The sequence below is a fragment of the Harpia harpyja genome, chromosome 1 (assembly GCF_026419915.1).
Source record: "Harpia harpyja isolate bHarHar1 chromosome 1, bHarHar1 primary haplotype, whole genome shotgun sequence".
NCBI classification, from domain to species: Eukaryota; Metazoa; Chordata; class Aves; order Accipitriformes; family Accipitridae; genus Harpia; species Harpia harpyja.
The window spans coordinates 99,884,827-99,899,861 of record NC_068940.1 but is presented as its reverse complement, the minus strand read 5'-3'; the positions used below and the strand labels follow the sequence as shown (position 1 = coordinate 99,899,861).

At 36.3% G+C, this 15,035-nt stretch overlaps 1 protein-coding gene across 5 annotated transcripts in view; it reads left to right on the top strand.

The window, feature by feature from the left end:
• Positions 1 to 15,035, top strand: part of RBM33 (RNA binding motif protein 33) — a 110,385-nt gene that overhangs the window by 41,208 nt on the left and 54,142 nt on the right. For all 5 annotated transcript variants that reach the window (XM_052806847.1, XM_052806829.1, XM_052806820.1 and 2 more), the window contains exon 10: positions 3,117 to 3,175. In XM_052806847.1, the coding sequence (XP_052662807.1) occupies positions 3,117 to 3,175 (59 nt within the window). The remainder of the gene's footprint in view (positions 1 to 3,116; positions 3,176 to 15,035) is intronic.

Sequence of the window (15,035 nt, the reverse complement as noted above, 5' to 3'; positions counted from 1 at the left end):
CATCATTTATTTCAGGGTACAGGAAGTATGAAAGATCAGATTGTCTTCATGTTCTTGATGATGTCCTGCCCCTTCTTGGCTGAATATTTTTCCAGATACATGAGGGTTTTTGCACGTTAGAGAATACAGTCAGATAGGTGCAACGTTTATTGGGATTCTGTTGTTGAAAATGTGATGCCTGGAAGCTAAAAATGCCATATCTGCAAGTGCATGATATGCACACTTCGGTTCTGGTAATTTTAATGGTGTGCTGTCATGTTTTAGTGTAGGCTGGCATTTTTTCCTCTCTAATTTTATGGCAGGATTAAGCTCACATACTTCTAATTGTCAGCACCAGGGACACTTTTTCTAACCACAAATCATAAAAATATACTTTCTCAACATCTTTTTGGTTTGAGTTAGTCTTGAAATGCATTGTGTATATCAGTATTTTCTAAAATAGACTCAAACCTCCTGTAAATTGTTATGAAGTTTTCATGTGAATAAAATAGCATGTATAAAAGCTCTAGTAGCCAGCTACTTCAGCCTGAAAGTGAGTTGAAGCACTCTTGAAGAATCCTATCATTTGGCTTATTCCTTTGATGTCTCAAAGGCAAATCTCTTACAGTGGCTACCATCTCTGTGCCCAGCTTTGAATCTTGGTTCAAAAAAAGTTACTTTCAAGTCAGTTTTGTTTCAAACAAATTTCTACTATTTTTAGTCTTTGAAGCTTCATAAATGATTAAGAAGGACTCTCTCTATCAAAACCCCTGAAACAGTTACGTGAACCTGTGCACATACCTGCTGCAGATACTGTTCAGTTGGCATTCAGTTGTGCCTTTTGTGGCATTTGAATCCCGTGTCTTTTAGTTGCTTGCTTGTCATATAGTTTTCCCTTTACTTTTTCTTATTCTGTGAATTAGTTTTTAGTTGTAAGTAGTAATTTTTGGCTGTAATGCATGTCCAAATTTGAGTATGATCAATTTACGAATGCTGGAGGACTGTACATAGATGTACTATGGAAATACTAATTCAACCTGTGATAGTAGGTATTGAGTTTTTTTCACTTAATGTTTATACCACAAATAAGTATTTCAAAGATACTGTGGTGCTGTCAAAATTGACATGAACTAATGAGCAGTTTATGTGGCAGCTCGGCAGATGAGTATGCCATTTACCTTTTAAAAACTGTTTGGTGTCTTGGGAAAAATTACATTATAATTTTCCTAAATAATCAATATGGGAATTGCTTCTTCATCTTTTCATGTATAGCATTGGAATTTACAGCCAAAGCAATTTAATCTTCTTAAAATAGTGTCTAACAACATGCTGTGTATTATTTTTGAAACATACTTCTCAAACCTATGGAATATTTGATATCAGGAAAATGAATGCTTATTTGAGACTTCTTTGCTGCTTCAGCAAGTGTCCAAGAATTGAAAGGGCACAGAGTTTGAACTACTACCTTTCATGAGTATTAAATTCATTTGCTTAAAATATATAAATATCTATCTCTATATATGCTACTGCCAGAGGCAGTATACTGAAATAGACACAGGTGTCTTGTTCAGTTGACATTTCTCTGCATTTCCCACCTTCTGCGATTTTTCTCAGTGCCTCTCTGACCTGTAATACCTGAGCTATTTTAGTCCTAGGTCTGTCAAGAGCACCCTGTCAATTTTTCCAGGTGGCCATGGCTGTTTGATATTGACAGATGTTCATTAGAAGCCAAGATGAGACTATTCAAGTAATTTTCTGGTGTAACCCAATACAAAGTTTTCATGCAGTCCTTTGGTGCTGAAAGACTGGTGCAATTAGTTTACTCTGCCAGTCCCTGAACTAGTAAACCACAAGTACTTAACAAAAGTGGATAGATGCCAGACATGGACATGAACTAAAAATAACCACTGATGCGTTAGTTCTTGTGCCTCAGTTACCAAGCAAAAAGGGATTTTTGAGGCATCTTAGCAAACTCCTGCATTGGGAAATGCACCCAACTTCTCCCTTAAACTAGCTGCATTTTTTATCTTTCCTGCTCTGAAGTGTAATACAGTAGTTGACTACAAAGTTGATGTTTAGCCCTGTGTGGGAAATGTTTCCCTGTAGGTTTCAGAAGTGCTAAAAGAAAACTGAAGAAAAACAACCTTGCTAGAAGTTTTTAGTAGATGAGCAAACACATTTAGTGCTGTTTGAAATGCTTTATTTTAGTTCTCTAGGCCTTTTGTTTAACATTGAAACATTTGTATTTTTAACCACTCAGACAACACAGAGGAAATAAAAAGTGCACTGGAAAATGGGAAACCTGTCATTACACTTTGTAGTGGTGATTCAAATATAGATTCAGTCCCCAAGGTGATCCAGCTGTAGATGCATTATGCCATAATATTAAGTGAATGTTTTGGGAGATATTTTTTTGTGAGTAGTCTTTTGAAATGCAGTTGTGTGGACAAGTCACCCATGTTAATCCCCCCAAAATACTAATTTTGGAGGTTATTTTTCAGGAAGAGGGTCTCCTAATTCTTCATGGTGTCTCTTTATGAAATAGCAGTCTTTCATCTGAGATCAGCAGTTCTGTGATTACACAAACAGTGATCAGTTGCATATACAATTACAGTGGCAAGGCCAGATTAAGTAGTTTTTGCTTGCTGTTAATTGCCACTGCCCCTCCTATGAACAGTGATTTATACCAGATAGTCTCTTATGCCCGTGCTTATTGTGAGAGGTTGGCAGTGAGACTGGGAGATACCTAGGAAATCTTGAGGGGTGTGAAGTTGAGAAGGCGAGTTAATTATGTATCCTTCTATTTGAAACATGAAATTATTGTTAGAGTCTCTGTCAGCTTTGTCTAAGAGATGTCTTTGGCTGAATAAGTATTCTAGTTTTCCTTCCTTCAACAAGGAGCAATTTAGTTCTGGAAAATGCAGAATTAAATTATATAAATTAACTAGAAGAATCCCAATTGCCCTGTTGCATGTTGCAGGGGAGAGAATGGTTGCTTAAAGTTAATTGTAGGAACTGACATGTGAGGGTAAACGTAGCAGATTTTAATCATGGCTTCTTATTGCAACTGCTTTTGGAAATAACAGCAACAACTGTTAGGTAAAACAAATGGTGTTAAAAGGTGCTTCTTGTTTCAGTGCCCTTGCTGCCAGTTCCAGCCCAGCCAAGACCTGCTGTAGGACCCCAGAGATTTCCTGTGAGTAGCAGCTGTTTCTTCTTCTCTGATATGGATAAGCATACATTTGCAAGGAAATATTAATATAGCAAATAAAAGCTGTTCTAGTGAAATATAATTTTAAGGATTTGTAAATATTGACAATACACTCTGCAGTTGAAAATGTTTGTTAAAAGCTTAAGGTCAATGGATTTCTGAGAGTAGAATTAATTCCGTTTAACTGTAAAATTGTTGAACCAGTCTCTCCAGTGGGAGAGGCATGAATGCATCTTGTCTTAAGGAATATGGCCTTCATTTTATTACTTGACTCTTTCTGTATAAATAGAATCCTTATTTTATTTGATATAATAAAAGGCTATTTGAAATAATCCCTAAGCTTAAAAAGCAGTAATATATATTTATTGTAAAAATCAGCAATCATTTTTATCATTACTTTAGGCATTTAAATGCTCTTATGTTTTTTTTATATAAAAAATGGGAATGGCGTTGCACGACCTTGCTTTCTCTTATGTTTCTAACTTCTAAAACAAACAAGGCACTTAGTTGCTTCACTAGGCTAATTTCACTTGATAATTTTTTTTAATTCTGCAAATGGAGACAATGTGTGCTTCTAGACCTTTTCTCATCATTTCACAGTTTTGTTGTCCTAAATTTTTAGTTCAGGTGCTTTGCAGAGTATCAAAATAAGCAAAAGAAAAAACAGTTTGTGCAATATTGTGTTAAATATTTTCAAATAAAGACACATATATGATGTTTCCCAAATACACAAAACACACAAAAATTATCCTCTGTTAATGTGTGCAGTGTTGAAGGAGGAAAGTAGATGTCTGTGAACATCTGTGTAGTATCACACAGTAAATTACTTGCATAGAGATCAGATGTATTTGAAAGAAGCAGATTTCAGAAACCTGCTGTGACTTTTGATTGCTGTATGCATACCTGGTTGGTTTTGATGCAGAATATTTTTCATACAGGACATCTAGCTGACGAATTGTGATGTCCGTATTTTGTACAGTAACTGAGTTTTTAAATCGCCATGTTTCTTCTGTGAAGTATAAAAAGGTTAAGCAGTAAAACCACAGTTTCATGAAGTACATCCATGTTATGTAATTTTATCATCAATGCTTTAACTGGAGATGTTTTTCTATTAAAAAATACTGCAGATTTCAGAGGAAATAGTTTTCTTCAGCAGCCTTTAGTATTGTGTGGAGACCTTATTAACATTTTTAAAAGTAATTCACATTGTTTTTTATGAAAACATTGCATTTGTTTTCCTTTGACCCTAAGTTGCTTTGCCAATAAACACAATTTGGGATGGAAAAGAAATTGGAGGACAAGGAATATCTGTAAAAGCATTGTAATTGACACCTTTGAAGTGTGTTTACATCAGTGTAGAAAAATTGGAAATTAATTTTTTTAAATTGACTGTGAAATTAGATTTTAATTCTGTTCACTTTTGGTTTTGCAAGTTGAGAAGTACTGCAAACCTAGCTTATCTTGTATGCAACGGTTTTTGAAAGGGAATAAAATAGATTGAACATTTTTGGTAGGACTCTTGCTCCTTTTGCCTGAAGGAAAATACTTGACTGCTTGCTGCCTTTTTATGTAAGCAATGCACTAGCAAAGAGTCAGTGTAATTCTTTTTTCATAAAGAGGAGGGGGGCTAGCTTAACTAGGAGGATCCCGTACTGTGATTTGGTTGCCCTGAGTGGGTTTGGGTTTTTTTTTGCTTCAGCTTGTAACCTGCTATATGACCCTGAGAAAGTTACTTAATCTTTCCATGACTCACTGAGTTACAAAATGGGTATAACATAGACTTCCCTTATGAAGTACTTTATAAATTTTGCATGGGTTATCAGTCATGTTAGGATTAGGAATTAAGTGTCACTGTGTACATATCTCATGTTTGTTTTATTAAATGTAGTATGGCAGCTCTTGAGCTGCAGACAAATTTACTTTCTGACTAAGGTTTTATCTTGCAGAACTAGCTTTTTTGCTCTGTTACATGTCAAATGCCTTTATGCCATTATAATTCACTTGTTTATGTATAAATGTTGACTTATAGCAGTATAGCAATGGTTAGACAACTTTGACAAGCCATTTGAAAAAGATCAAAGTAGTATTCCAGACTGTAGTTCATTCATACTTTTCCTCATTGTAGAAAGAATCTCTGGATATGTAATAACTTGAATTTGCTCTTGGTTTTAGGATTGTCTAATCAAAGGATAATAGTCAACTGATTTTTCTGTTTGCTTTGTTTCTAAAAAACTGTGGGGTTAGAATTAAATATTTGTAGCCTGCTTCCCCTTTTAACTTTGAACTGGGTGGTTTATTTTGATTGAATGTGGCAGAGGTGGAAACATTAAAGGTAATGAAATTCTTGCAAGGGAGAGACCTAAGAGTGGCTAGTACCCTAACAGAAGGGAAAATTGCCTCTGAGTTCCTGTCTTATCTAGGAGAGAAACCTCTCAGCACAGAGAAGCCTGTGTGTGCTCCAAACATGGCAAGAGCTTCAATCAGAGCTAATCAATTGCAAGTCATAAATCCATTGGAAACCAGGTGTTATTAATTTAGGGCTAATGAAGTGACTTGTAACCATGTAATAGTTAATTCTTACAACCTTCTGCAGAAGGATGTAATTGAAGAGTTGAACAAAGTTGTAATGAGCATGTTAGCATATTGGTGTGAGTTCTAAATTATAAGAAATAATGTAGTACTAAATCAGGGTAATGTTGATCAGGATTGAACCTGCTTGAAGTTGGGACTGATTAAATTCACTTAACCTTGAATCTAAATTTTTGTATTTCAGGCTAGGGCTCATTGTTCAATTATTTCTTACTTAAAGCTTACCTCCTGAAATGTTTGGAGAGGAAGAACTAGAAAGGACATAACGGAATGAATCTGTGTTCCCTACTTAGAGTTATTTTAACATTTACAGTAATCTTGAATCAAGGAAGGAAGTTGTTAGTGCAAATGATGTTTGAGAGCTATATTCAACTGATTAGGACTGAATAAGTGGTGGATCTGAGACATGTTATAGCTGAGAAATGTGGTGAACTTGTGGTAACTGGGAGTTAAAGACCTTAGTTCTGTGGAGGCTTCTATGCTAGTCTAAATTACACAGTACTCAAGTGGCTGTAGATGATAGTAATCCAATCTTCAAGCATAGTCGATGCTAATGTTTTTCCAGCTATTTGAATTAACCTGGAACTGTGCAAGTGCCAACCGCGTGTTTTCTTTAAACTGTTTAAAGAACAGATTAAGCTAACCTCTTAGGCAGAGTCCTCCTGAAGGTCTTGCTTTTTGTCATCTGCCTTTGCTTTAAAGTGGTTAAGATGCCTTTTTCTGAGTTTCTGTCTCAGTGTCACAGTTGGTATGTCACAAATAACAGTCTACTTTGGGGACTGGTCTGTTTAAAGGAAGGTGACAGAAGACTTTGTTCACAGACTAGTTGTATGGGTCTTCTGAACTTTTCACATGTTTTCTTGACCAAATTATTCTTGTGAATGTCCCAGTGCAGGTATGGAGCCTGTGGTTTTTCTTGTTACACAAGAGGGACCATTGTGGTTCCTGTCCAGAAGTGTTTATCTGGGGTAATTTCTCATTCAACTCCTGCTTTCTGTGAAGAAGGATGGGGTAAAACAAGGGAAGAAGAAATTAAATAGAAAATGGAAGAGGTGTTTCTAAACACTTTGTATGTAGGCTGCTACTAACTGACTATTATAGAGGCCAGATCATCACTTAATATGAAACTAGGAGCTAAGTCGATGGTCCAGATCTTTTCATCCCTTATGTGAGTCCACTGAAATATTTCAGTGTTTGCCTGAAGAAAAATTTATAGACTTTTTGCTTCAAACATCATTTATTTAACTTAATGAACACTGAAGAAATGCTCATATGCGGCACGTGTGCAATTTTTTAAGGACATATAAAAGTGGAATGAGTGTTGTCGTGGCCACTTTGGGATGGAGTGTGGCAGAGGGAAGGTTTTCACCGTCAACATTCTTCAGCCAGAAATTGTGAGGTATCCCTAGCATCCAAATTTGGGCCTGGAGTGGGGCATTTGGAGTGAAGAGGAAGTTGGGGAGAACCTGCCTCACACTGCTCAAGGCAGAAGAGAGGAATTCCTCAGGTCTGAGGCCATGCCCCCCTGTCTTTTCCTGGATCCTTCTCTGAAACCACTGCAGAGAGCGCAGAGCCTGTTAACACAGCTCTATGCCTTTTGCCAGGAGAATTTTCAGGAACTTGGGATAAGTTCCGATTTAGCCGCTATCCTTAAAGTGACACCCTGGGTGTGGTACGAGCTGGGCAGGTGTCCATCCCACAGACACATTTTATTACCTTTGGTCAACTTGAGTTTCAGAGCTGAAGTTAGGAATAGTCTGAAGTGGCACGAAGCACAAGATGAAGACACTAGTGTCTGTCTGACTAATACATGCTGGGAAGTTTTTGATATTTTTTAATGCACAAAGCTTTTCTCATTTGATAGGACACCTTAGTTAGTGCACTGAGTGCCTTTCAGATAACTGCTGAATTCAAGTCTGAAAAAGTTGAATTGTATAACACAAGTTTTATGTTTTATTCAGTTTAAAAATAAGACTTTAATAGAGTGACTTGTCCTCAGGCCCTTGTGAATATGCTACATCACATGTCTTTTCAGTTTCCAGGGGATTTTGACATGATTTGTTTTTGGAACTTACCTTAAAATTTCTTTTCAAACCATCTTTATCCCAAAGAATACTTGATTTTTATTTTTTTTCCTTAAACTGCAAAAACCTTAGTAAACTTTCTTTTATATTCTCATTCAACATGCTTCCACTTCATCTCCAGGACATCAGGTGGTGTCTTAAATGGATGCTGTGATTAGTTTTGGTTCTGTTTTTTCACCATTTCTGAAAACTCTAGTTTGATGAATTCTGAGCTTTCAAGTGTTGTTTGCAATTCAGACACTGGTTTTAGACACTTTATGCTTTAATCTGTGAGAGGTTTTTAAACAGGTGCCCAGTCATTGCTCAAAACAGAGGTTGCTGTCCTTCATTGCCACTTGCTTGAAACATTTCTTTTAGACGAGCAATATGTTAGTGCTATACAAAGTAATTATAAAAGGTACATTAGAATACAGTTTGCTTTTTTTCCCCAAAGTGGTCTTTGGGCTGACTTGGATCAGCCTACAACACCATTTTAGTAAACTGGGGTCAGTTTAATGGATATTACAGTGTACCTGGGTCTATGGGTGTGCCTTTATGTAAACACCTCTTGCAGTACGTAGAAGCAATTTTTTTGCAGTGCTTTTGAAAACAAAACTCCTTGCAGTAGTGTTTGCTGTTTGTTGTGGGAAATGCAAATAGGAGTAACATTTTTTTTTCCCTTGTTTCAAATTCGATGGTGAGTTGCTACAAGCAAATAAGGGTTTTAGCAACTGCTACTAAGGTCATGGCTGGTATTCTCCAGTAGTCACAGCAAGGACAATTTAAACAGTCTTGCATCTGAGTACAGTCAGTCATTTTAAACTGATATTTTGTAAGTAATGGTATTTAGTAACTAGTACATGTTTGCAACAGTATGTATGTAGGAGACAAACTGCTAATGCAAATAAAAAGCCACTTGTGAAAATGATTCTCCTACTTCCTCACAATTATTCTGCTTTAGCTATGGCTTTACTATAATGAGTAACAGTAAATGAAATTTTCACTCTATTACTGTGTAGCAGTGGCAGATCACAGGTAGTGTAGAAAGCATTTTGTTTTCATTTAACAGGATACATGGTATCAGGTGGTGTTGATTGACATTTCTTGGATAGTGCTTTATACAGCATTTCATGCAAATCATGTTTGAACGAGACTGCTGCATCAAATTACATTTCTTTCAGATTATAGCCCTTGCAGATGTGAGACAGAGCTTGTTCAGCAGCTAGCAAAAAGCTTTCGTTTTTAACACTCACTGTTTTCACAACTTGCCTGGAAAGCCCTATAATTACAGCACTTAAGATAGTGAAGGAATGATGGGCACTTTCTCTTATCAGATCTATAAGTAGTAGCAAGCAGATGCAGCATGAGATCCCTCCAGCTGTCAAATATTGTCAGGCTGGCATAGAGGGAATGCAGTTTAAAATGCAGGTGACATAATACCCAACATCCTCCATTTGCTAGTGGGCTTCTGATTAATCACGATTACCATACATTATCATACCATCAAATTTAATCATATCAATGAATTCCCATCTGCAGGAGGAGCAGCAGCAGCTAAACACGATGGTAACAGCTATTAAATAAGAGGGAAATAGATGGTTTCTAAATGCAGTAACCCTTTAACTTGTCATGCTAGCTCCAGTGTGCACATGCTCTGTAGATATTAAAATCAAACAGAAAACTTGTGCATTTATGTTTCATAGTTACTGTCATTTACCTTTCTGTTAAGTGATTGCTATTTAGCACTGCCAGGGAAACCAGAGTTATAGAAATTTTTTTTTTTTCTTCTCTGTTAATGATGCTAGATTTTCTTCAATCTCAGCTTTAGTACCTGTTAAATACAGAATCACAGTTTGGCTGAGGTTGGCAGGGACCTCTGGAAGTCATCTTGTCCACCCCCTCTGCTCAAGCAGGGCCACCCAGAGCCGGCTGCCCAGGACCATGTCCAGATAGCTTTTGAGTATCTCCAAGGATGGAGATTCTACAAACTCTCTGGGCAATCTCTGCCAGTGCTCAAGTCACCCTCGCAGTAAAAAAGTTTTTATGTAGATATATTTGTCTATATAGGTATGTACATAGTTTTTGATATATCTGTATGAATTAAATTTGAAGTTTTTTAAGCCTTGTAAACAAAGCACAAATTTTTATCGAGGCAAAGAAGAAAAAGTATTACGCATATAGCTATGTAACCATTAACTAGGCACTGTTAAAGCGATACTTTGCAGAAGTGAAGACTCATAAAGAAATCCAATTAATATATGCAATTGACTTCCTACTACAATGCAGTAAGAGTAATCTAGTGCTTAAACACTGAATGGAGAGCTAAAATATATTTATTATAATATTATAGGGTCCTAGATGATAATATAGTTCTCTTAAGCTATTTTCACTGAGAAAATGTCCTTTTAAAAGATAATTCAGTACATTTCTGTCATCACAATACAAAAAAAAAAATCTATAAATTGGTATTTATTCACCTTCTGCATGTTCAGTTCTTGCTAATTCTTTAGAATGTGAAAGGAAAAAATGCTTCATTCATTATAAAACAGTAAGTTGTACTATTGTTTACAATAAAATGAGGTAATTTAGAGGAATATTATGGGTTGACTGTAGGATACCCAAAAGGAAAAAATATTCACACCTTCATACACAACATGTGACTAGTACCTGCAGGCACATTGGGAGCTCTGGGCGTGTAAAGTTCTCGTATCAATGTGTTTGCAAGGTCAGAGATGTATAAAACATCTCAAAAATGAGATTTCCTTACAGAATTAAAAATCAGGAATCAGGTATTTAACTACTAAATAGTCAGGTCTGAAATGTCATTTTCTAATACAGATGAAAGTCCCGGTTAGCAGCAATTCTAATATTTGTTTTCTGTAAAGCTGGCTGCTGCTTGACTTTTTTTTTTGGTAGCAATCTGAGCATTTTTTTGTTGAAGGGAGAAGCATCGTCCCCAAGTCACGTGTATTTATCTTTGAGGTTCTCAGATTGTTTTTAAATTAACTGTAGCTGCACCTTCAAACTTAGAGTGTAACACAGAAATCCTGAATTTGATATTCATGATCCAGTTTAGTTCTGACCTCAGAGTTGTTTCTAATTGTCAGTGACTTGCAGGTCACCAAGATACACTAGGTAAATAAACACTGTAATAATATTTCCATGGAGTAGTCTCTGCTAAGTCCAAGGATAAGGTATTAATTTTGTTAGTCCCTAACTTTTGCATCCCTAATTTTTTACACATCCCTAAAACTGTTAGCTTTCAGCACAAAAAATATGCAGAAGGCTTTTATTGCCTTTAAATAGAATGATTATGAAATTTTCTTACTTCAAGGAAGAGTTCATCATTCTAAATGGCACTAATGTCCCTTACACTCTTTCTCCAATTTCTATTTGTATTGTACTTAATCTTAAAAAGCTAGAGGGCACCAAACAAAAAGCACACACTCTTCAACACCACATCCCTGAAGAGGATTAGAAACTAAAGTGAAACTGAATCTTCCACATAAATTAGTTTAAAACACCTGTTTAAGAAATTACTTAGGTTTGTGCTCTAATCTTGAGAGGTTTCGGTTTACTCTTCCTTTGGGCAATGCAGGCTGCTACAACTTGTCTGTTACACTATTTCTTATTATAGCCTGTCTCTGCTTGCTGGAGACACTCTTCCTTCATCCATACAAGATGGATGGGAGCTTGGTTTTTCTGCACTTCAGCACTGTTAGAAATTTAAAGCTAGAGTTGGGATTTAGTTAACAATACCTTTCCTATGCCTGCATTTCATTTAGGAGTGTTTTCTGAGAATTGTTCTTGAACGGGGCCACTTGTCCTGCAGATTTTCCTTTTCTAACATACGTACCTTGATGGTAGAGCAGATGGAGGTTCAAGAAACCTATCTGTGAAGCAGTCCTTCTTTGTAGAACTGGTTGCTTGTGGGCTGTTATGCTTTGTTGCTTCTCTTACAGAAATACACTGAACGCGGGAATATTTTTGTCTCCATTTGCCACATGAATATGTCCCTGCTTTTGATGTATTAGGGGGGATGCCCTGAAACTTGCTGAAAAGGGATACTTTTAATATACAATGAATCTAATTTTTAGCTTTAGTCTCCTGAACTGTTTGGGATTGTCTTAGTATGCTGTGAGTATCCTTTTTCTGTATTGCCTCTGTCCTTATTTTAGCTATTTGATCATAAGTTGGCTTAAATAACAAGGGATTCCATGCCTTTCTCTCCTTGCTTGTACTGGTTTTCCATGATGGCTGAATTCTATTTGGGACCTTAAACAGTGAAACTGGGCATTGGTGATTTCTCTTACAGATGACCTGGACTTGTGCCTAAACCTTCCAACACACTTTCTTATCTCTTGGAGTAGTGTAGTATCAAAGAGAAGCTTGTCCAAGTTATGTGGTACATTTTTAATATTAAAAATTACTGTCGGCTCAGTTGAGGAGAATATCAGCCCATCCTCTCTCAGACTCAATCTGCCTGTAATTCTAGGATCTGTGCAGTCCACATACTTGAACCAGCACTTGCTATCTCCTTGTATTTTCCCCTCAGAAAATATATTCCAGAAGCTTTGAAAAGAATCATGTATGGGTAGCATACAATCATTGTCTTGAGTTTTACAATCATTCTGAACTTTAATTTTTGTCCTTGATTGAAATGTATTTAAGGCATGAATTTTTAGATAAGGTCTTCTTATAATATTAAATCCATTGGGAAAATCATGGTGCTTGCTAGGTTTTAGTTGACCTTGATGGAATTACATGATTGTCATAGACATCACAGGGACACTACTGAGTCATTTAGACTGTATTTAAGGAAATACCAAAATAAGTTTTATTATAAAATTTCAGTGAATCATTCCCTTTCTGTATGCTGTGCACAGTAGATGAGTACTGTGAAACTTGAATGTGAGGAGCCATGGTTTGTGGGATATATACATTTCTACTTGAAAATTTTTGAACCGTGTCCAAGATATATGAAGCAAGGCTTCCTACACAAGAGGATGAAAAGTCAGTTCCTTGCACTGGAAGGTAGGCATTTTAGGAAAGCTTTTCAAAAAGTCTAGTAGCTGCTGAAATAAGAGGATTAACATCTTGTGACAGATGGCAATAGTTTTAATTGTCATAGGTTATAGTGGTCATTATTCTTTGCATTTAAACCGTATAAGAAGAATTAACTGAGTGGCCCTGCTTAACTGTCAATGGGGTTCTCCTAGCTCTTTGCATTTTAAGTGAGATTAATAAATGAAAACATGTTGTAGAGGCAGGGTGTATTTTATTGAAAGATTCATGAAGTTTCAATGACATTGTTAAGGTATTTAATTAGTCTCATGAAAAAAAAGTAGAGTGACCCTTTTAGAGAAGCTGATAAGTCATATAATAGCTGTTAGATCCTCTTTATTCCTTGCTTTATAAGATTAACTTTGTGCTAAGCAATTTATGCTAAGTTTTCCCCTTTATTGGTAACCAAAGTTATCTGTGCTTCATGAATAGATTATTGGAGATAACATCATGTAATTAACAAGAGATGCAGAAAAGTAAAAGTACAATTTGTGTAAGAATTGTATGAGAGAGAATGTTAATTTCTTAACTAGGAAGGATATTTAAAGGGATAAAAGGAAGGCAAAATAGTGCAGTTCTTTGAAAGGATTAAAGTAACCTTATCTCATGTTCTTTCAGAAGGTGGGATTGCCTGTGTGTGTGAAAGTCATGTTCAATGAGCTATTCACAACTCTAATGAATTGTAGACACAAGTTTGCATTGCATTTTTTTTTTTTCCAAAAGTGATTGGTAAGGTGTAAGTTATGCCTTGGCTGTATTGAATAGTGGAAGTTAGTAAAAGGGGAAATTGTACAATCTGCAGGCATGCCGATTTGTATAAAAATGTCAATCTGAGGTGCTGTAAATTATAGTGTGTGTGGGAGGAAGAATGGGTACTTTTTTTTTTCTTTGTCAGAGTAAACTTCACAAAATTAAAGATTTAAGACAGTAAAATACCTGTCAGTAGCACTTCAGCGTGCTGTTATCTTCTCCTTTGAAGTATTTCTAAAATGTCTGATTGTGGTCTCTTTGGAAATCCACACAGAACCCTATTTCCAATGTAATTTCCTTCTAGACCTCAGTTCTTGTATTCAAAAGAAGGTGGTACGTAAGAATATTCAAAGTAAAATTAGACGAGGATAAATTAAATGATAGAGTTCAACACACGCCTTAAAAACAGGAAAAAGTAGAGACCAAAAATTGCTTTCTTTGATAGTTTAAGAAAAATCTTGATGTTCAGTACCTTGCTTTCAGTGTTTAGGCATTGACATGTCTTGGTTTTAACAGAAGAAAAGAAAGAATGGCCAGAGCTGTGTCCCCTTGCAGCCCACAAAGCCTTGCTGTGAGAGGCTGTTCAAGAGCCCCCCAGCTTTCTAAAATGACAGTTTCTCTCTCAGGTCTTTGAAATACTCGCTAACACCAGGGCTGCAGGTAGTGGTTTAGAAGGAACTATAGTGCTGAAGTGGTTGCAGTTTTGTGAAGGGGTATGCCTTGGTTGGTTAAGGACTTCAAGGCCAGACTGTGGCATGGCGGGTACGTCTGCTTTGAGTCTTGTGCCGTTTCCTGATTCTGTGCTCTTTGTGCAACTAGCTTTAAATCTAGCTAAAAAATCCATTTTAGGAGTCTTTCCTTGCAATTTGGTGTACTTCTACTAAGTAATCAATCTGACAATGATACTAAATAATCAATATTAATGATACTAAATCAATAATGATACTATATAATCCAATAACGATGAGGAGGGGAGAAGATTCCTCCAAAAAGTTACTGTATGTGCTCTGCTGGGTCTTCCTCATATGGACATTTGGTATCTCAGTCTTGTAACCATTTCTGTATGAATGTGAACCAGCCTTGTGGGATCTCACTGGAAAGGCACAGAAATATTTTGTCCTTTCCCCCAGTGTCAGAGTTGGCCCCAATGTTGGACTGAAATGTAGAAATATGCAGCCTTGGCTGATCGTATGAATTTGCAATTCTCTCTTTTGTTAGGTTGCAACCTGTTAACTTGAAAACAGGTATTTTGGAGACTGAGACATGTTAAGTAGGGAAGTTTCCTAAAAGCTTTAATAGTGGTGAAGTAATAGTTAAATTTATTTTCTGTAGGGAGTCTTAGTTGATGTGTGTACTGAATAGTTGGTTGTAATTTGAAA